This window comes from Oncorhynchus nerka, linkage group LG25 (assembly GCF_034236695.1).
Source record: "Oncorhynchus nerka isolate Pitt River linkage group LG25, Oner_Uvic_2.0, whole genome shotgun sequence".
Lineage (NCBI taxonomy): Eukaryota > Metazoa > Chordata > Actinopteri > Salmoniformes > Salmonidae > Oncorhynchus > Oncorhynchus nerka.
The window spans coordinates 53,868,501-53,891,417 of record NC_088420.1 but is presented as its reverse complement, the minus strand read 5'-3'; the positions used below and the strand labels follow the sequence as shown (position 1 = coordinate 53,891,417).

General features: G+C 42.9%; 1 protein-coding gene across 6 annotated transcripts; it reads left to right on the top strand.

Moving 5' to 3' along the window:
• Window positions 1-76: 76 nt before the first annotated feature.
• On the top strand, window positions 77-16,142 carry LOC115109676 (BLOC-1-related complex subunit 5-like). 6 transcript variants are annotated; one of them, XM_065009871.1, is made up of 6 exons: window positions 77-221; window positions 790-948; window positions 11,235-11,335; window positions 13,925-14,068; window positions 14,306-14,463; window positions 14,649-16,142. In XM_065009871.1, exons 3-6 carry the CDS (start codon window positions 11,278-11,280, stop codon window positions 14,880-14,882), a joined length of 594 nt encoding a protein of 197 aa, XP_064865943.1. In that variant the 5' UTR covers window positions 77-221; window positions 790-948; window positions 11,235-11,277; the 3' UTR covers window positions 14,883-16,142. The 6 variants fall into 6 exon arrangements, with proteins under 6 accessions (XP_064865943.1, XP_064865944.1, XP_029490748.1 ...); XM_065009872.1 differs by having other exon boundaries at window positions 567-948; XM_065009873.1 differs by lacking the exon at window positions 77-221 and adding an exon at window positions 247-521.
• The last annotated feature ends 6,775 nt before the right edge of the window (window positions 16,143-22,917 follow it).

The following is a 22,917-nucleotide window of genomic DNA, read 5'->3' as shown; positions in this document are numbered from 1 at the left end:
TAACCCGTCCAATTGGTGGCAGTAGTGCACCATTAACATTGGATGCCAACCGTCGTTGAACCCCGTCGAAGAAGAAGCTCAGCGGTGACGCGCTTCCCTTTTACTTCCTATCGGCCTGCGTTCTCTCAAAGACTATGTTGACAAGAAATTCGAGTGACCGCTCTAACAATGGAAATACATGTTCTTCAATATAGAAAGCAGGCGGGAGGAAACAAGATCAGGTGGGACCTTTCTAGACAATAAAAGGGCAGATATGCGTGTGTACAACGGGCATAGAGATCAGTGGAGGCGCTGAGGGGAGGATGGCTCATTATAATGGCTGGAACGGAGTAAATGGAATGGCATTGAACACATGCGTTCCATTCCATTTGCTCCGTTCCAGCCATTATTTGATACCATTCCACAAATTCCTCTCCAGCTATTACCACAAACCTGTCACCTGTCCTCCCTTAAGGTGCCACCAACCTCCTGTGAAAGAGATGTATAGGGGACAAATCTTTGCCATTATCGCGCCATTGAAAGTAATCAATTTTCTTCTTCATTGACTGCTTGTTCCCAACTTATAGGAATCCCCACCCAGTTGACGACTTTAAAATGGTGGAAGCTCTCAATGGCAATGTTCATGCTAAAATGGGTTATATCCATGATGAGTCCTGATGATGGCACCGGAAGAGATGGGTGCCGTTTTACTGGCTCCTAACCAATTGTGCCATTGTGTGTGTTTTTTTACGTTATTTGTAACTTACTTTGTATGTAATGTTTCTGCCACTGTCTCTTATGACTGAAAAGAGCTTCTGGATATCAGGACAGCGATTACTCACCTCGTACTGGACAAAGATTTTTTATTTAACGAGTCGGACGCAAGGCCCAAATCCCCATCATTCACATGAAGAAGAGATGGAGATATCGGGGACGGAGTTCGGGTGCCTTGTAAGGATCTGACGCCGAGTGAGTAATCCCCCTCTACCATCAATCCTATTAACCAACATGCAAATGTTGGGGTAGGTTCCTTGTTCCTTGTCAATAATTTGCTTAATGGTCAAATCAGCAATCAGACAATATCTTTAAGTAAATCAATCAAAAACCTTTATTAATGCAATTGCAGACAGAAGTTGACAATGAGAACATAGCATATGCATGTTTCCGAGTAAGTTCTGCAAAATAGGAAAGGGTCCAAGTTGCTTTAATATGCTTGCAGTCAACCCCTAGTGATGTAACTGCCTATGTCAACACCTTCTACTCATGAGACAAATCACATGCATTTACAGTTATACAAACTTGCAGCAGAGACGATGGTTCCAGTGTTTTCTAAGGACTCAGCAGTAATTTTCCACTCCCCAAGTTGCTTTATAGTGGTATGTCTGACTAGTTTCGTATCTCTTTCACTCCCCTGCAGGGTTCTGTGTCTATTAGAAGTCGACCGATTATGATTTTTCAACGCCGATACCGATATTATTATTGGAGGACCAAAAAAAGCTGATACCAATTAATCAGCTGATTTTTATATACATATTTGTAATAATGATAATTACAGCAATATTGAATGAATACTTTTATTTTAACTTAATATAATACATCAATAAAATCTATTTAGTCTCAAATAAATTATGAAACATGTTCAATTTGGTTTAAATAATGCAAAAACAAAGTGTTGGAGAAGAAAGTAAAAGTGCAATATGTGCCATGTAAAAAAGCAAACATTTAAGTTCCTTGCTCAGAAAATGATAACATATGAAAGCTGGTGGTTCCTTTTAACATGAGTCTTCAATATTCCCAGGTAAGAAGTTTTAGGTTGTAGTTATTATAGGACTATTTCTCTCTATACCATTTGTATTTCATACACATTTGACTATTGGAAGTTATAATAGGTACTTTAGTATTGCCAGCCTAATCTCGGGAGTTGATAGGCTTGAAGTCATAAACAGTGCAATGCCTGAAGCATTGCGAAGAGCTGCTGGCAAACGCAGTAATGTGCTGTTTGAATGAATGCTCACGAGCCTGCTGCTGCCTACCACCGCTCAGTCAGACTGCTCTATGAAATCATAGACTTAATTATAATATAATAACACACAGAAATACGGTTTATATGGTTATTAATATGGTCAAACCTGGAAACTATAATTTCGAAAACAAAACGTTTATTCTTTCAGTGAAATACGGAACCGTTCCGTATTTTATCTAATGTCCATAAGTCTAAATATTGCTGTTACATTACACAACCTTTAATGTTATGTCGTAATTATGGAAAATTAGTTCGCAACGAGCCAGGCGGCCCAAACTGTTGCACTCTGACTGCGTGCAATGAACGCAAGAGAAGTGATTTAATTTTCCTAGTTTAATATTGCCTGCTAACATTAATTTATTTTAACTAAATATGCAGGTACATTTGTGCAACGATTGTGCTTTGTTCGCAAATATATATATATATATATTAGTCCAGGATCCTATAAATGTAGTGGGGGAGGAATCTTATAGCCCTTCCCCCTCTATTAATACAACATAAGCATAATCAATTATTATAATACATCAATCATTGGATAACAAAATTGATGAGCTCCCATCAAGACTATCCTACCAACGGGACATTAAAAACGGTAATATCTTGTGTTTCACCGAGTCGTGGCTGAACAACGACATGGATAAGATACAGCTGGCTTGGTTTTCGGTCCATCGACAAGATAGAACAGCTGCCTCCGGTAAGACAAAGGGTGGCGGTCTGGGTCTATTTGTAAATAACAGCTGTTTTTTTTGCTCGCCTGAGGTTGAGAGTTTTCCTCTATATTTTTCGTAACTATCTATTAACCACCACAAACCGATGCTGGCACTAAGACGGCACTCAACGACCTGTATAAGGCCATAAGCCAAGAAGAAAATGCTCATTCAGGGACCTTAATGCAGGGAAACTTAAATCCATTTGACCTAATTTCTACCAGCATGTTAAATGTGAAGAAAAAAAACACTAGACCACTTTTACTCCACACACAGAGACTCGTACAAAACTCTCCTTCTTCCTTTTGGCAAATCTGACCATAATTCTGATTCCTGCTTACAAGCAAAAACTAAAGCAGGAAGTACCAGTGACTCGCTCAATAAGGAAGTGGTCATGACGCAGATGCTAAGCTACAGGACTGTTTTGCTAGCACAGACTGGAATAAGTTCTGGGATTTTCACCACATCAATCACTGGCTTCATCAATAAGTGCATTGATGACGTCATCCCCACAGTGACTGTACGTACATACCCCAACCAGAAGCCATGGATTACAGACAGCATCTGCACTGAGCTAAAGCGGGACTCTTACCTGGACACTTATAAGAAGTCCCGCTATGCCCTCTGACGAACCATCAAACAGGCAAAGCGTCAATTCGGGACTAAGATTGAATCGTACTACACCGGCTCTGAGGCTCGTCGGATGTGGCAGGGCTTGCAAACTATTACGGACTACAAAGGGAAGCACAGCCGTGAGCTGCCAAGTGACAGGAGCCTACTAGATGAGCTAAATAACTTCTATGCTCGCTTCGAAGCATGCAACACCGAAGCGTGCATGAGAGCATCAGCTGTTCCGGATGACTGTGTGATCACGCTCTCCATAGATGATGTGAGTAAGACCTTTAAACAGGTCAACATTCACAAGGCTGCAGGGCCAGACAAATTACCAGGACGTGTACTCCAAGCATGCACTGACCAACTGGCAAGTGCCTTCACTGACATTTTCAGGGTCTGTAATAACAACATGTTTCAAGCAGACTACCATAGTCCCTATGCCCAAGAACACAAAGGTAACCTGCCTAAATGACTACCGACTCAGCACTCACGTCTGTAGCCATGATGTGCTTTGAAAGGCTGCTCATGGCTCACATCAACACCATTATCCCAGAAACCCTAGACCCACTCCAATTTGCATACCGCCCCAACAGATCCACAGATGATGCAATCTCTATTGCACTCCACACTGCCCTTTCCCACCTGGACAAAAGGAACACCTACGTGAGAATGTTATTCATTGACTACAGCTCAGCGTTCAACACCATACTGCCCTCAAAGCTCATCAATAAGCTAAGGACCCTGGGACTAAACACTAAACACCTCCATCTGCAACTGGATCCTGGACTTACTCACGGGCCACCCCCACGTGGTAAGGGTAGGTAACAACACATCTGCCTCGCTGATCCTCAACACAGGGGACATCAGGGGTGCATGCTCAGTCCCCTCCAGTACTCCCTGTTCACCCATGACTGCATGGCGAAGCACGACTCCAAAACCATCATTAAGTTTGCCGATGACTCAACTGTGGTAGGTCTGATCACTGACAACGATGAGACAGCCTATAGGGAGGAGGTCAGAGACCTGGCAGTGTGGTGCCTGGATAACAACCTCTTCCTCAACGTGATCAAAACAAAGGACATGATTGTGGATTGTAGGAAAAGGAGGACCGAGCACGCCCCTATTCTCATCGACAGGGCTATAGTAGAGCAGATTGAGAGGTTCAAGTTCCGTGGGTTCCACATCACCAACAAACTATCATCGTCCAAACACACCAAGACAGTCGTGAAGAGAGCACGACCACGCCTAGTCCCCCTCAGGAGACTGAAAAGATTTGGCATGTGTCTTCAGATCCTCAAAACGTTCTACAGCTGCACCATCGAGAGCATCCTGACTGATTGCATCACCGCCTGGTATGGCAACTGCTCGGCCTCCGACCTCAAGGCACTACAGAGGGTAGTTTGTACGGCCCAGTACATCACTGGGTCCAAGCTTCCTGCCATCCAGAACCTCTATACCAGGCAATGTCAGAGAAAGGCCCAAAAATTGCCTACGACTCCAGCCACCCAAGTCATGGACTGTTCGCTCTGCAACCGCACGGCAAGCGGTACCGGAGCGCCAAGTCTAGGTCCAAAAGGCTATTTGTGTTGTCCCCCCCCACCCGTTTTTTTTACACCGCTGCTACTCTCTTTTTATCATCCATGCATCGTGACTTTACCTCTACTGACATGTATATATTACCTCAATTACCTCGACCCCCTGTATATAGCCTCGCTACTGTTATTTTATTGTTGCTCCTTAATCATTTGTTATTTTTACATGTCATATTTTTTATGTTTATATATATATATATATATATATATATATATAGATATTGTTTTCAGTTTATTTTAGTAAATACTAAATACTTTTTAACTGCACTGCACTTTTTAACTGCACTGTAAGGTCCAATTCCATTTTTTTGTTGACCAAATGACACTCTCGTTGTCCTCCATACAAATATTCCTCACTTTGTGGTCTTATTTTCGTGGACAGATTTTGGGTGGAGTAAAACCTCTTCCCCTATTCCTCTGCTTTTCTGTCTAATTAATGTTTGCGGACCGCCAAAATGCAATTGAAGAAGAAGAAGACGGTTTTCCTATGCTGGTCAAATATTCACAGTAAAATTATTAAAATGAACAATCCCAGTAAAAATCGGTGAGTTTAACGAGAGATATCAGTTTTGTTTTGCATGTGATGCGTCTCAATCAACCGCATCCGCTGACGTTGCACTTCCGCATTTGCTTTTTATTTTTTAAATAAGAGAAATAGACATGCTGAACTGTGGGAATATTTGTTTTAGCACAACTGTTTTCCACAGCAATGCATAATTTGACGTATTTTATATCTAATATTGTATTATTTATACCAGCATTTATTTGGAAAGTTTACACAAATACTGGTATGTTGAAAGCTATTGTGTCGGCTATATTTAAAGAAATTCCCTTTTTAAAAGAAAATACAAATATATGTTTTTGTAATTTCTCAATACTTAAATGGGTCTCTTGTGTTAGGCAACGTGTTTAATACAGAGTACTGGTGACTCCTTACTCCACACACTTCATTCACTGCAATGCAATACACGGTATGTATATGGGATACGTATTGGCTTGTAGAGAGAACTGTTCTACCTGTCTCAGCTAAAGTGGGGTGGGAAAAACTCAGTAGTTTCTACCCCCCCCATAGCGCCCAATGCAATACACTTTAATAGACTGTACATGGGATATATATTGGCTTGTTGAGAGTAACCTTTTCCACCTGTCTTATAAACTGGGGTTTGAAATACTCAGTAGGGTCTCTACTCACCAAATATGTGTAGTTTTGGAGGGGGACTGTGTCGTACGGCTTGCTGCTGGCTCTTCACTCCGCCCCCTCCATATGTGTTGAATATCAATTGTAAAGACAAAACAATTTAACACTTTTTTATTTTTTGCTTACCATGTTTACCTTCAGTGTGAAATAAAATGTAACCAAAGACAAAGACACAATGTAAACAATGATGGACTGGCATACCTGTTAATGACCTAGATTACCCTAATGGTGACGGTAACATTTAATCAGCCCAAAGGGGCCAGCCTTGACGTGTCCCAAAAATGCATCAGGTCAATTGCTTGGCCTGCCAAAAATGGGACTTCACAGAATCTCTGATATCAGTGAGCAAGTACATCCCTGTGAGCCAGATTACGATATTGATGTTATTCCAACATGTTACTATTTCCCCAATCATCTTGAGGTTAAAGCCTTTCCTGTTTTGACATTTCGGAAGAAAACATCCACTTTCAAAGAATGTCACAAAAGATTACTTAGAACAAACATCAGGAGTCCAAATCAGCAAAGTCGTTTCACAGTTGGATGCAGTGAAAACAGGACAGGCTACACAACCATTGCTTCAACAGAGGCTTCAAAACAGCGATGTGTGACCTTCTAGAATCTTCTGTGAAGGAAATGCTACCTACAAATTTCTTAGCCAATGATCTCCTCCACAATCATAGTTCATGCTGTCAAAATAGCAGCCAAAGCAAAAAGCCATGTATAGCCAGGGTAAAAAATCATATTTGAACCAAGTGATATTTCAGAAAGAGCCATTAAATAATTATTTTCACTGCACGCATCTCAAGAAAACAAGATTAGTAAAACATGTTATAATGCTAACAACTTTCAGAGGTCAAGCTTTAATGTCTTTCATGCTCCAGAGGCATTACTTGTGAAGGTAGACAGCTGTTTACCCAAGAGCTTGAAACTATCCTACATATACAGTATTACATACACCTCTATGAATTATCTAGTATTTTAGAATTTTCAAACAATTACCTATTTGTCAAATTGTACACACGACATAGCTCTGTTTATATCGACTGCGCTCAAGTATCAAAATCAAGTGTGGGCTTCACCTTAGAGAAGGTCCAATAATTATTGAATCAAGTTGTGTTCTATATGGTATCATACGAAAATAAATACTGTGAAAAGGTACTACATTTTCTTCAGAAAACAAAAGCCATCTGTGCTCTGACAAATGCACAAAGAATGACTCATCTGGGTCTAAACTTCAAATTCTAAAGACAACCAAAACTCTTCCATCTTCACTTACTTAAGATGATTATAACATATTAAGCAATGACGACAAGTGGTTCAGTGACCGAATAATTGACGGCTATAATGCTCTTTTGAAGTCACATCTGAATGAACAATTTGTGTTAACGTCTCCTGCGTCTTTTGCGAGTCAGGAATTACAGAGTCTGCTGTGACAAAACAAAGAGGTCATGCCAAATGTGCCTGGAACGGGTGCACAATTGATGGGGTTTTGAGCATGTGACAGTTCCTGTGAACTTAAAGTCACATTGGACAGTTCTAGATGAAATCTAACAATTATGGATTCCTTAAGTCTGTATGAAAGAGAATTAAAGGATACACTACTTCCACTTAAGAAATACCTGGCATGACAGAATCTGGCAATTCATGGATTTGTGGTGGATGTGACACTAAACTATGAATTTTCTCATTGGTGCCCTCATTTTAGAAAACAGTCAGATGGTAGTAGTTGAGGTAAGTTTGTGTGCTTATTCACTAAAGCAGTCTTATTGGAGGGCAATGTGAATACGCTTTGTCACAATGGCATGCGAGAGTAGGTTTTATATGAGTGATCAGAGAGAAAAATACTATGTAATACATTTGAAACTCTACAGAAAATGCCTTTGCTGACCATGGTAGATAATACAGAGACGTGTTTATTATCTTGTCTCTGTTATTGGTTTTGAAAACTTGGTTAATATGACTTTACAGTATACTGCTAACCTTGATGGAAAAGCAACACAGAGGCCTATAACTTGTAAATAATGTTCTCCATTATTGTTCTGAAAGCTTGATTACGCTGTGTACTGTTAGCCTTGTAGCTTTGTTGCCTGTTGTAAGCCATTTCTAACTCTACAAAAGTGTCTTGGCTGACCTTGATCATCAATATAGCTTGTAAATAATCTTGTCTCTGTTATTATTCTTTCAAACTAGGTAACAAGGCCTATGCCTTTACTGTATACTGCAAACCTTGATAGATAAGAAGCATATATCGGCCTACAACTTGTGAATAATTTTCTCTGTGGCTGTTCAGAAAGTGTGATTATACTGTGTCCAAATAGGCTGGTTAATTTTCATTACATTTCAATTTTGATTTTGTTTTAGATTTTTTTTTAAAGGTTAGCTTTTGTGTTTCTTTTTTTATGACTGTGTATTTATTTCAGGACCATGGATAGTACCCAGCCATTTAAAGCTTTGTTGCTGGATATGTGCGCCACAGTCCCCCTCCAAAACTACACATATATTTGTTTTAAAAATGTCATCTTTGTTAACTAGGCAAGTCAGTTAAGAACAAATTCTTATTTACAATGACGGCCTACCCTGGCCAAACCCTAACCCGGATGACGCTGGCGCAATTGTGCACCGCCCTATGGGACTCCCAATCACGGCCGGTTGTGATACAGCCTGGAATCAAACCGGGGTCTGTAGTGATGCCTCTAGCACTGAGATGCAGTGCCTTAGACCGCTGCGCCACTCGGGAGACCATCCTGAGTATTTCCCATCCTACTTTAGCTGAGAAAGGTTGTAACGTTTTCTGTCTGCAAGCCAAAATGTGTCCCATGTACAGTCTATTACAGTGTATTGCATTGGGGACTATGGAGATGGTGGAGAACAAAGCATTGCTGGGTATGTACGACACACTCCCCCTCCAAAAATACACACATTTGTTAGTAGAGAACCTACTGAGTACATTCAACCCCAGTTTAATTTAGACAGGTAGAAAAGTTCTCTCTACAGCCCAATATTCTCAACATACCAGTTGAGTTGTGTTTCCCGGTGAAAGGAAAAAGATGGCGGAGGCGGACGATGAAGAGGATTCTGAATCTAAATGGCGGTAGAATCAAGGAGAATTTGAGTATTGTCCAAAATAATGGAAAATGGAGCAAAGTAGTGTACAGTGAAGAGAATGCCCCTCCGTATCTAATAGGAGTACGGTTTGTTAGTGAGCAGCAGTTGAGCAGATTACCAATCTTGACAAAAACATTTGAGATATCCAAACTGGTGGAGAGAGTGCTGGTGGAGGGGAACGAGGCAGTTGATGTACTGGCTAAACAACCACTTAGTAGTGGCGATGTTGATATTGTTATATAGTATATAGTTTCATTGAGCGAAAAGCCTGATATGGACAGAGATGGCAGGAGCAGTGGAGTAGAGGTACTAAGGGCAGGCATTTATTTAAAGTCCAGAGGAAAGTCGAGGACGGTAGGAAGGGACAGAAGAGAGGAGGGTATTTTTTACAAAATTAAGGGTGGGACACAGCCAGTTGAATAAGACCTTAAATGTGATAGGAAAGCATCCAACAGGAAAGTGTGATTATTGCCAGGAAACAGACCATGGAGCATGTACTGCATTGCTACAGTGTAAGCAGTATCAGAGGGAAAGAGAGAGGCTGAGATATAGTATGAGGGAGAAGGATAAACAGGAAATTCGTTTTAAAAGTATATTGAGGAGAACGTCATTAGATATAGTTTCATATATTTTGTTATCTTTTTAAAGAGCAACGGGGCTGGCAGGTAGGATTTCGTTTCTCCGTCTCAGGCCCGCACGCCAGTACAGTAGGTGGCGGTAATACACCAAAACGTTTGATGCCAACCGCCGATAAACCCAACCAAAGAAGAAGGAGAGCGTGCTGGTTAAAGTGAAGACTGTCGACAGGCTGGCATGTTTGGATTGTTTTCTGCTTATGCGGAACAGAAGGAACGTGCGGTTGCGTCGTGTGCGTCTCCTTGGAACAGGGCACCCCTCAAGGGGGTTATATCTGGTGTCTCGTCGGAAGTCGATTGTGAAGAGATTAAAAATATTTCTGGAGCGATTGATGCACGTCGAATGAATCGTGTGGTGAATGGTGAAAACGTGAAGAGTATCTGTTCAGTTGTTTTTTGATATGGAGTCTTTCTACTCAAGTGCAGTTGGGATATATAAACTACAGTCAGAGCATTTATCCCAAGACCAATGCAGTGTGATCATTGTAAAGTTGTTGGTCATGTTTCAAGTGTTTGTAGAAAGGAGATGTCCAAGTTGTGGAAAATATCATGTAATGTGTTTTAAAAGTGGGGAAAATGTGACATTTTGCAATTGTGGTGGGAACCATGAAGCTACGTGTTTTGATTCCCCAACATGGATGAAAGAGAATGAGGTGGACAAAGTCAGGGCTATCCAGAGCATATCATATGCAGCAACTGTTAAAAGGGTTGAGAGTTTGAATGGTGCACTTGAAGAGGCAATGGTGGTGGATAGGCCTTTACTGCAGGCTGCAGGGGTTGCTTTTCACCAGCAGGATCCTGACATTTTCAAGGTTAGGAAGGTGGACTTGGTGGCCTTTTATAGCTATGGTGATAAATGGCACTGCCAATGTGGAGAGAAGGTCCAGGAAGATAGAAATCATTGTGGAATCGGTGGAGCGGTTCCTGGGCTGAAAGATTTTTCGCGACGGAGTTACATGGAATATTGTCACAAGCCGTATCACCCTCTTGAGAAGAGAGTTTTATTTTGTCGGATTATTTTAGTGTCCCTATCGCGTATGGATTTTCTTTTTTACCTTGTTTTGGTTTCAACCCGTCCAGATGGTGGCGGCAATACACCTTTTTGGGTCCGCCATAAAACCCACAGAAGAAACATCGTTTGTGCTGCTGGCAGACTACTAGTGAAGAAGAGAACGTTTGTTTACAGAAGTAGCTCGCTCGGGAAATCATGACGGTAAAGATCTCATAGAAATCGAACAGACGCGGTCTAATAGAGCAAGAAAAAGAACTAAGCTAAGAGATGTGCTAGCTAAGTTAGCTAGCGGAGCTTGTTTATCATTCAACCGTCTGTTTGCGTGGTACAGCTAACGTTAGCTTGATAACTTAACTGTTTGGGTTTAGGTCTCCCGAGGTGGTGAATTGAAGCCATAGGATAACCGACACGATGGGGGCCGAGCAAAGTGGTGATTCTGAGCACAAGCACTCTGACTACAGCACCTCGGGTAAGGGAGGACACGCATTGTCGGTCTAGTAGGTGACTCGCAAAGTTCCTACCCTACATTATTCCTTGCCCTCTTTTACACATAGGATACTGACAAGAATTGTGGTTGCAGGATGTAAACTACATAACGACAGTGTTTCATATTAGCAGGGTGACCTATGATGTGTCCCAAATAACCCTATTTTGCTATATAGACCATTACGTTTGACCAGGGCCCATAGTCATAGGTCATTGTTTAGGAGCTCTCTAGCTAGTTAGCAATCTTTCAACATAAAACAATTACAAAAGGAGACAAGGGAGCTGATCGTGGGCTACAGTTAACGAAGGACCGAGCACACCTTAATTCACACCGACGGGGCTGTCGTGGAGAGGTTTAAGTTTCTCTGTGTCCACATTAAGGACCTATCATGGTCCAAACACCAACACAGTCAAGAAGAAGGCACGACAATGCCTCTACCCCTTCAGGAGGCTGAACAGATTTGGCATGTCACCTCAGATCCTCAAAGTAGAGTGCATCTTGAGTACCACTTGGTATGGCAACTGCTTAGCCTCTGACCGCAAGGCGCTACAGAGGGTAGTGCATATGGCCCAATGCATCACAGGAGCCGAGCTCCCTGGCATCCAGGACCTCTATACCAGGCAGTGTCAGAGGAAGGCCCTAAAAATGGTCAAAAGACTCCAGTCACCCAAGTCATAGACTGTTCTCTCTGCTACCGTACAGCAAGTGGTACTGTGGTACCAAATCTGAGGGCCCATGCCAAATATTTTCAGCCTCCTGAGGGGGAAGAGGGCATTGTCGAGCCCTCTTCACAACTGTGTTGGTGTGTTTGGACCAGAGCGCCAAGTCTGGGACCAAAAGGCTTCTACCCCCAAGCCATGAGACTGCTGAACAGTACATTTTTAAAATTTAACTGGGCAAGTCAGTTACGAACAAATTGTTATTTACAATGACTGCCTACCCTGGCCAAACCCTCCCCTAACCCAGACGATCCTGGGCCAATTGTGCGTTGCCCTATGGTACTGCCAATCACGGCCGGTTGTGATACAGCCCGGGATCAAACCCGGGTCTGTAGTGACGCCTTTAGCACCAGTGCCTTAGACCGCTGCGCCATTTGGTCCTCTAGTTAATCACATGGCTAGCCAGCCTCACATGCATATCGACACCACACAAACACTCACACTGTATACACTATTTTACACTCTGCTACTCTGTTTTATTATCTATCCTTATTGCCTAGTCACTTTTATTCCTATCTACATGTACATTCTACCTCATGCCTCTGCACGTTGACTCTGTACCGGTACTCCTTGTATATAGCCTTGTTTTTTAAATGTTTTTTTTCTGTCATTTATTTAGGATTTTAGACAATACACAAATATACATATACACTGAGTGTATAAAACATTAGGAACACCTTCCTAATATTGAGTTGCACCACTTTCTGCCCTCAGAACAGCCTCAATTAATCTGGGCATGGACTCTACAAGGTGTCGAAAGCGTTCCACAGGGACACTGGCACATGTTGACTCCAATGCTTCCTACGGTTGTGTCAAATTGGCTGGATGTCCTTTGAGTGGTGGACCATTCTTGATACACACGGGAAACTATTGAGTGAAACTAGCACCTGCTACCATACCCCATTCAAAGGCACAAATCTTTTGTCTTGCCTGTTCACCCTCTGAACGGCACACACAATCAATGTCTCATGGCTTAAAAAGGATTCTTTAAGCGGTCTCCTCCCCTTCATCTAGACTGATTTGAAGTGGATTTAGCAGGTGAAATCAATAAGGGATCATAGCTTTCACCTGGTCAGTCTGTCAAGGAAAGAGCAAGTGTTCCTAATGTTTTGTACACTCGGTGTACAAAGACAATTTAACATTCCACAAACAGATCCACTAAATAGACATGACGTTGACTGGGACTTAATGCGCAACCTTCAACATAAAGAAAAAAATACAAAAAACACCAACTCAGACGTACATAAATTTCAACAAACATGAATGACATCACACTTGCTTAGACTCACATGCTCACACCGTATCCATACCCATCCCGTCCGTCTCACAATAACATCCCTGTCCTTTTTTCATCTTTTGGATATCTCCAGTGCTTGCAACACAAATTGCACTCTTTTGTTTCTCTCTGTAGCCAACATTTTTTCAATATTTTAAATAATAATGTATTTGATTCATCTGCTGTCTTAATGATGGAGGATCATTTGATTTCAATTTTTGAAGTAAAACGTTTTTCTTTCAGAATGACTGCGATAAGTATGGTCCAACCAATTGTGTATCTCACCGCACCCTGACATGCCGTGTTTTGAAATACACTATGTAGATTAAAAGTTGTTACATTGTAAAACTTCTGACAGCAAACTTTCTAACTCCGTTATTGTTATTTTATTGTGTTACTATTCCCATTTTCTTTATTTGCAAATTATTCTTTTTAACTTAGCATTGTTGGGAAAGGGCTCGTAAGTAAGCATTTCACAGTACTTGTTGTATTCGGAGCATGTGACAAATACTTTTGATTTGATTTGTATTACTTATAGTTGGCCATTTTTAAAAATGTATTGCTTTGTTGTTGCAGTGGTGCCCTCACCAGCAAAGCAGAAGGCTAAAATGGATGACATTGTGGTGGTGGCCCAGGGGACACAGTCATTGCGCAACATCCACAATGACCCTGATGTCATTAAGCTTTGTGAAATCCCAACTTTTCAGCCATTGTTGAAAGGTAAGCTCAACGGCCTCTAACCTGGATCTAGACCTCTTCTCTGCCTTTACAGTATTGCAGAGATTCGGAGAAGAAAGTAGACACAAGTTTGAATACGCTACATAATAGTCCAGGAAAATCATATTGTGAGAATGTGTAGAAGTATGAATAGGTCTAGACATTCCTTTATGACCATGAAGTCTAAAGCAAGACTGATAATGTCCAGTGTTTTGAGGGTCAGTCTGTCCATGTCTCTAGGTGTGCTGAGTGGCCAGACATCCCCCAGCAGTGTGTGTCTGGAGCAGCTGGACTATGCCCAGGTGCTGCAGCTGTGCATCCGCTACCAGGACCACCTACACCAGTGTTCTGAGGCCGTGGCCTTCGACCAGAACACCCTGGTCAAGGGGATCAAAGAGGTAACTAATGCCGTAATTAACTGTCTGCATCCCTATAGATAGACGAAAGTGGCCTCCTCACAGATGTAGGAAAGGAGGAGAGGAAGGCACTTTAGGCTATTGAAATACATGCCATATCACCACAACGTTTGTCACTTGTGTGCCACAGCCAGAAAGGCATATTCTTTCCTCACTCTTCCTCCCAGATGGACATATCGGTGGAGACTTTGTTCAGCATCATGCAGGACCGTCAGAAGCACTACGCCAAGTACGCTGAGCAGATCCAGAAGGTGAACGAGATGTCCATGATCTTGCGGCGTATCCAGATGGGCATCGACCAGACCATCCCTCTGATGGAGAGGCTCAACAACCTGCTGCCGGAGAGCGAACGCCTGGAGCCCTTCAGCATGAGGCCGGAGGGGGACGCTGCAGCCAAGTAATAGTAGTAGTAGCAGCAGCAGCAGCATTGCCGGGGTACGCTGATACACTCACTGTCATGGACCTCTAGTCTTACCTCCCATGCCCCTGTCAATCACCACTCCAGAGAGACTTCTGAAAGCTCTTTATTGAACCATTTAGAGAAAGAGAGAGCGAGAGGGAGGGAGTGAGCAAAATAAAGAATGCTGCCCCACCAGCTCCCCAAGCCATCCTGAACCCTTCACGTCCACAACTCGCCATCCCACCAGGCCTGGACATTTAGCTCAGCCCCTCACCATAAGCCATAAACACTTCCCACCCCATCCAGCAGAAGCAGTGGGGTACAGGGACAGCTGCACCCCACACTGGGGTTTACATGTCAGTGAGTGTTAACCATCTTCAGTCACTGAATTGGAAGACTGCAAAACAGAAGTTTACATGATGATGCACTGAAGGGGACCTTCTTGGACTACTGGTACTTTGAAGACACCACACGAAGTGTGGCGACAAAATGACTTTCAAAAATGACTTCATCTCTAGATGAAATATTGGTCAAAGATGAGCTCAGAAGACTCCCATAAAAGGAACTAACTTAGGAACTAGCTCTTGCAACAGACCTATAGATTCTGTGTTGCACTGTGCAGCATGTGAGAAACCTAGTAGTTTCAAATTTGGCATATTGTGCAAATTAGGCCTACACATAGCTACAGCTTTGTGGAAGATAATCTACGGATATCACTTCAAACCATCGATAGTAATCTGCTTGAATTTTGTTAAAGGTATGAGTGTTAGATGCTTGAATATTTTCAAATGGTTTACATAACAAAGATGTGTATTTAGGAAAGGAATTTGAATCATTTGAATTTCTTGCAAAATGTATAAAAGGTGTTTATACTGTTCTGTTTAGATACTTACCCTCTCAAATGGATGTGATGTTTGGTTATAGGATATTGACATTTGGTGTTATCACATAGAGTCAGGTCCAAATTTATTGGCACCCTTGATAAATTGCTCGGAGAAAGAGATTTTGTCAGTACTCTAGCACCCTCCCCTTGCGAGGATAACGGCACTGAGCCTTTTTGTCCATTTTTTTTACGAGATTGAAGAACACATTGGGAGAGATCTTAAACCTTTCTCTCCATAAAGAATCGTTCCGGATCCTTGATATGCTTCATCTGCTCTTATGGACTTCCCTCTTCAATTCAAACAACAGATTTTCAATAGGGTTCAAGTCCGGAGATGAGTTTTGTTTTCAATAAAAAAAATATATATAAAAAATGGTGGATTTTGTTGTGAGCTTGGGATTATTGGTGTGAAATCAATAGGCTATCTGCGCTCTGTTGTATCAGCACAATGAACAGCGCCCTACATATTAAAGCAAAGCTGTGTTGGTAATGAATATAGGCCACAAGATAGGTTGTTTATAATAGGTGAATAACACTATGTGAATACATCTGTCTTCCCAAAATAATGCACCTAAATGCTGAAAGTTGAAGCCTAGTAATTAATGCATGCAAACCAAAATACTGAATAGCAGTTTGGTTTAGAATACCGACACAACTGTGAATAAGAAACGAATGAATGTGAACAGAACAAAGCAGCCAGCGGCATGATACAATCTGTATTTAAGCTCGTTACAAAAACAGTAAACAAACGCAGTAAAAATATAAAAATAACCAAAACCGGCTTCTATAGTGAGATGCAGCCATGCACAGCTGTCTTGTCATACAAATAGGCCTATAGGCCTGCTTCAAACATGAAAAACCATGCGTACCATGAGTACAGCAACACGGATCAAATTCGGATCATCCACGTAATCAATTACGCAATGCCAGCCTACCATAAACATGTTTCCAATAAGTACAGTTTCATTTACATCCACAAAAAAACATAATAGGACGTATCTATAGTGAACAAAAATATAAACGCAACATGTAAAGTGTTCGTCCCATGTTTTATGAGCTGAAATAAAAGATCACAGAATTTTTCCAAATGCACAAAAATCTTATTTCTCTCAACTTTTGTGCACAACTTGGGTTACATCCCTGTTAGTGAACATGTCTCCTTTGCCAAGATAATCCATCCTCCTGACATGTGGCATATCAATAAGCTTATTAAACAGCATGATCATTACACAGGTACACGATATGCTGGGGACAATAATAGGCCACTCTAAAATGTGCAGTTATGAATCACTATGTTGGATCACTCCAATATATTGGTATCACTCCACGGCGGAGGGATACATCCAAGGTGAGGCTTTGCAGATTTACTCTCGTGTACACCTGTGTCACGGTTGGGGTCCACTCCTAAATATAGACCCCATGGCCGCAGCACACGTTCTCTTTCATTATGGTTTGAGGTACAAACTTTCTGCTCCACTCACTGCGGTTTGTCGGACTCGTGTTTCGTTAGAGTTACACTACTACTCCGTGTGCATCCATTAGTATGGTGGCTCTTGCTGCCACAAACTCATTTACCTTACACAACTTGCCGACTGGCTTGTTCTATGTGTGTGTGTGAATTACTTTTTAACATGCTGCTTCTCTGGTAATTACCCTGCATGTTTTTTTGTTGTTCTTTCCCCCTGCAGAGTGTAAGAGTATCGTGGTGGGCTTTCCACTACATTGAGACATTAACTTTGGAGATCATTAATGGAGTTACTCCATCATATGGTGCTGTTTTTACTGCTTGGATATTTAACCGGCTAGGTAATATTGCATTTGACGAAAAACAAAAAATCTAATAAATCAAATTCATTACCTGGTTCCTGTTTTTTTTTAGTCGGCCTGTGTTTCCAACCCGGGTCTTCCCTGTTTTTTTTGTTGCAGAGGTACTGGGTGATTCACCTGGGCCTGCTCCATCTCTGGCCTCTTCAACGGTGGTTCAGCTCCCACCAGCTCCACCCGAAGTGTCACCGCCACCTGCGGGTGACTGCACAGTGCCTCAGGGCATTGTTGAGGTGGCGCTGTCACTCCTTTCTCTCAGGTGTGGTGGAGATGCTAAGGATGTGCTGCTGGAGCTGGTCAGCACAGACACCTCCAAGATCGGCTGAGGGGGGTGTGAGACCAAGGGCAGGTTTGTCAGCCCTGTTGGCTACACCCTTGGAGCGGCAGGCACATCAATACACTAGAGCTGGAGCCTACATCCCCAGGTGGTGCAGCACCTGTGGGACAAGTTCGGGAGGGTGCAAGTGGGCCTGTTTTACCTCCCTGGACAATGCACACTGCCCCCTGTGGTACTCCATGTCGGAGACCAGGGCCTCTGGACATGGATGCTCTGGCTCCCTATTGGCCAGGGCTGGAGCATTACGCATTCACACATTTTCACCTGATCCAAGCTTTGCTGTACATGACCAGAATTGCGGAGCATCGTCTGCTGCTGGTGGGCCCAGACGACCCTGGTTCATCCTTCTCCTGTCCCTGTTGTCTGAGAAACATTGGCAACTGCCACTGAGACCTGACCTGCAGTCTCAGGCTGGGGGAACTCTGTGGCATCCGAGACCGCATAACCTCAGTCTGTGGGCTTGGTCGCTGAACGGCACCAATGGTCCATGTTAGGACTACAGGAGCGCTTAATGAACACCATGCAGAGCGCAAGGGCACCGGCTACAACCGCAGCATACCAGTTGCGCTCTGCTCTTGGTGCACTGGTATTGAGGTTGTGCCCGAGTCATGCGGGGTGCAGTATGTCCTCCAATACCTGCAGTCTCACTTGGATGAAGGCTTGGCAGCCTGTACACTGAGAGGGTATTTGGCCGCTATATCTGCCTGCTGTGTGGGGTGGATGGACAGGCCAGAGGAGCACCATCCCTTGGTCTCCAGGTTTATGAAGGGGGTTCGTCGCCTTCGTCTAGCTAGGACCCACTCAATGGCGAGCTGGGATCTGGATGCGGTCTTAGCAGCTTTGGCAAAGCCGCCTTTCGAACCGTTGGAGTCGGCCTCCCTGAAACTCCTCTATATACAGGTGGCTTTCTTGGTAGCGATTACTTCCATGAAGAGGGTGGGTGAGCTCCATGCTCTTTCGGGAAAGTTCTGAGTGCTACCGGATGAACCCCGGTGGGAGTAGTACATCTCTCAGCCCCAACCTTTCATTCCTCCCAAAGGTTCTGTCTGACCGACATGTCTGCTTATGTCATGTCTTCCTCCGGCATGCTGAGCCCTGTGCGGGCACTGACTGCCTATGTGGAGTGGACACAGTCAGTGAGAGAGTCCTGGGGGCTGGGTTATCAAAGCAGAGGTTCTCTCTGGATCATGTACACGATTACAACAGCATACTGCCTGGTTGGCAGGCCAGTGCTGGGATCTGTGGTGGCACATTCAACACGAGGTGTGGCTGCTTCCTTGGCTCTACTGAGTGGAGTGCCCCTCGCTGAGGGCTTCCTCTTGCACCCTTGCTAGGTACTATTGGGTAAATGTGGCACCTCCCTCTGCAGTTGATTTAATGGTCCTGGGCGTCGCCTCTCCTTCCGGGGAATGTGCCGGGACCCCCCTTCCACATTGACGGCCCCCGCGTCTCGGTCCCACGCTGGGACTTCACTGCTGGCTGGCCAGGTCCCTCTAGTATGGGTAAACCAATATATTGGAGTGATCCAATATAGTGAAACATAAAGAATGTTACGTATGTAACCACGGTTATGTGAGCTGTATGGATCACTCCAATCCTCTACGGTGTTAGAGGAGCCTCAGAAATTATGTAGAGAATGCGTGTCAAGGCCATGGGGTCTATATATAGGAGCGGACCCCAGCCGTGACACAGGTGTACAAGGGAGTATATCTGTAAATCCACACCTCGGATGTATCCCTCCGCCGTGGAGTGATACCAATATATTGGAGTGATCCATATAGCTCACATAACTGTGGTTATATACGTAACCTTCATTTTGTCACACAACACAATGCCACATATATCCCAAGTTTTGAGGGAGCGTGCAATTGGCATGCTGACTGCAGGAATTTCCAGCAAAGCGGTTGCCAGATAATGTCATGTTAATTTCTACCATAAGCCACCTCCAACATTGTTTTAGAGAATTTAACAGTACGTCCAACCAGCCTCACAACCACAGTCAGTCAACGTGTAACCACGTCAGCCCAGGACCTCCACATCCGGCTTAACGGAATCGTTGGAGACCAGCCACCTGGACAGCTGATGAAGGAGGAGTATTTCTGTCTGTAATAAAGCCCTTTTTGTGGGGGAAAACTAATTCTGATTTGCAGTGGGTGGGCCTATGCCCTCCCAGGCCCAACCATGGCTGCGCTCCAGCCCAGTCATGTGAAATCCATAGATTAGGGCCTAATTTATTTATTTCCTTCAATTAACTAATTAAAATTATTGAAATTGTTGCATGTTGCATTTACATTTTTTGTTCATTATATTTCTATGGTGAAACATACCGATATGTAGCTATACCCAGGGGCGTCATTTGGATTCCTGCATTGGAATTATATTGAATTCTGCGGTAACCAAATATTCCACCCACTCTTCTATGAACCAGTTGCTATTAAATTAATGTTTTTGAACAGAACCTGCAGCTAGGGTAAGATTCTAGGCTAACCTGGGCTGGCTCCTCGTCAGGAACAGTCGGAGGTGGAGAGGGCTGTAGAGCCATTATCCTGGCAGAGCTTGTGGAAGGGTGAGTAGGCTCTGCACTTGGCGCTAGCTGGAGCCCGTCAGCATCATCGCTGCTGGGCTTGATGTCGGCCTCATGGTTTGATGCTCCTGCTGCTCATTGCTTTCCTCCTTTTGGCTTTGTTTTGTTACTTTAGCGAAGCCTATTTCTGATAACCATCATGGCAGATTAGCTGGTTCGAGTTAGCTAAATAGGCTAAGGCTAATAACACTAACACGTTCTACAGCTAGCTCAGTGGTGGGGTGTGAGGCAGAGTTGAGTGAAGCAGTAAACTTGATCCCGCCCTTCTAAATCTAAATCTGTGCAACACAGAATCGTATCACGTTATTCACTTATCATATCACAGATGAGAAGTGGTTTTTTTTCATTATTTTTATGGACACCCAAAGGAGCCATACCTAACCACCTCATTTGCTTTCCATAGCCACCCTACACACTGCGGTACGCTCTGTCCATTGGCCTGACAGCGCAGAGGAGATACATATTTTGCTCCACCTTTCACGTATCCTTTGAATTTTTTTTGCTATTTTTATATAGGGGCATAAAATGAAAACTGAACGTGCACAAGTTCAACTGATTGTGGATCTTTGATGTCATGAGTCTATTTTGCTTCCACTGATGTTGTTTAAGGCCCTGTGCGGTCAAAAATGTGATTTTAGTGTAAGAGCTGTTTGAAAAAACTGCCTGAAATATCAGCCTCTTTTAGTGGGAAGGAGTTTTGGCTTGCCTGGTGATATGATATCACCAGTAGTAAAACAATAAGAAAGTGAGTTCCAAAGTTCTCTGCCAATAACAGCTAGTTTTAATTGTTCGGCTCCCCACTCAGGCCATTACCAGACAGTCCTAGCAAAACTCTTTGCTTGAGAAATTGCTCTTTGCTAAGAAATTATTTTTGTTTATTTTTGACCATTTTAATTGAACAATTCACAGTAAGGTACTTGAATTGTTACTCAGAAAGGATTTGATATGGAGATAAAAACAGGTATATTGGTCCTTTTAAGGTCAACAGCATCATGAACTTTACCAAGTACCTGGACATTTTTGCCAAAAACGTGGTTGCCTCTGCCAGGAGGCTGAAACTTGGCTGCCTCTGCCAGGAGGCTGAAACTTGGCTGCAAATGGATCTTCCAGCAAGACAATAACCCAAAGCATACATGAAAATTCACAAAGAGATGTTTAATTGACCACAAAATAAATAAATTGCAATGGCCATAAATCGCAATGGCCGGACTGTGGTTTGAAATGAAGAGGACAGTCCATAAGCGAAGACGAAGGATATCAAGGATCTGGAAAGATTCTGTTTGAAGGAATGGGTTAAAATCCCTCACAATGTGTTTTCCAATCTCATAAAACATTTTAGGAAAAGGCTGTGTCGTTATCCTCGCAAGGGGAGGCTGCAGGAGTATTGAAAACGGGTGCCAATCATTTTTGCAGGTATATTGAAAACAGGGGTGTCAATAATTTGTACTACTTGTTCAAGGGGCAATCAGTAGTTGCTAAATCCATGTTTGGACTTATAAACTAACAATATGTACCCATTGATTCTTGAAAAATAAACAGTGGTGGGGAGAACGCTTTGCTATTGTTTCAAGTGCTGAGTGCCGCTTTAAACAATATCTCTTTCTCTGAGCCATTGTATTAGTATAAAATAATATATACAGTACCAGTCAAAAGATTGGACACACCTACTCATTCCAGGATTTTTATTTTATTTTTACTATTTTCTACATTGTGGAATAATGGTGAAGACATCAGAACTATGAAATAACACATATGGAATCACGTAGTTACCAAAATAGTGTTAAACAAATCTAAATATATTTAAATTCTTCAAAGTAGCCACCCTTTGCCTTGGTGACAGCTTTGCACACTCTTGGCATTCTCTCAACCAGCTTCACTTGGAATGCTTTTCCAACAGTCTTGAAGGAGTTCCCACATATGCTGAGCACTTGTTGGCTGCTTTTCCTTCACTCTGTGGTCCAACTCATCCCAAACCATCTTAATTGGGTTGAGGTCGGGTGATTGTGGAGGCCATGTCATCTGATGCAGCACTCCATCACTCTCCTTCTTGGTCAAAAAGCCCTTACAAAGCCTGGAGGTGTGTTGGGTCATTGTCCTATTGAAAAACAAACGATAGTCCCACTAAGTGCAAACCAGATGGGATGACGTATCGTTGCAGATTGCTGTGGTAGCAATGCTGGTTAAGTGTGCCTTGCATTCGAAATAAATCACAGACAGTGTCACCAGTAAAGCACCCCCACACCGTCACATCTCCTCCTCCATGCTTCATGGTGGGAACCACACATGCTGAGATCCTCCGTTTACCTACTTTGCGTCTCACAAAAAATATTTAAATGATTTTCTTTGTTGTTTAATACATGATTCCATATGTGCTTTTTCCAGTGATGGAAAAAGTACTCAAAAGTCAT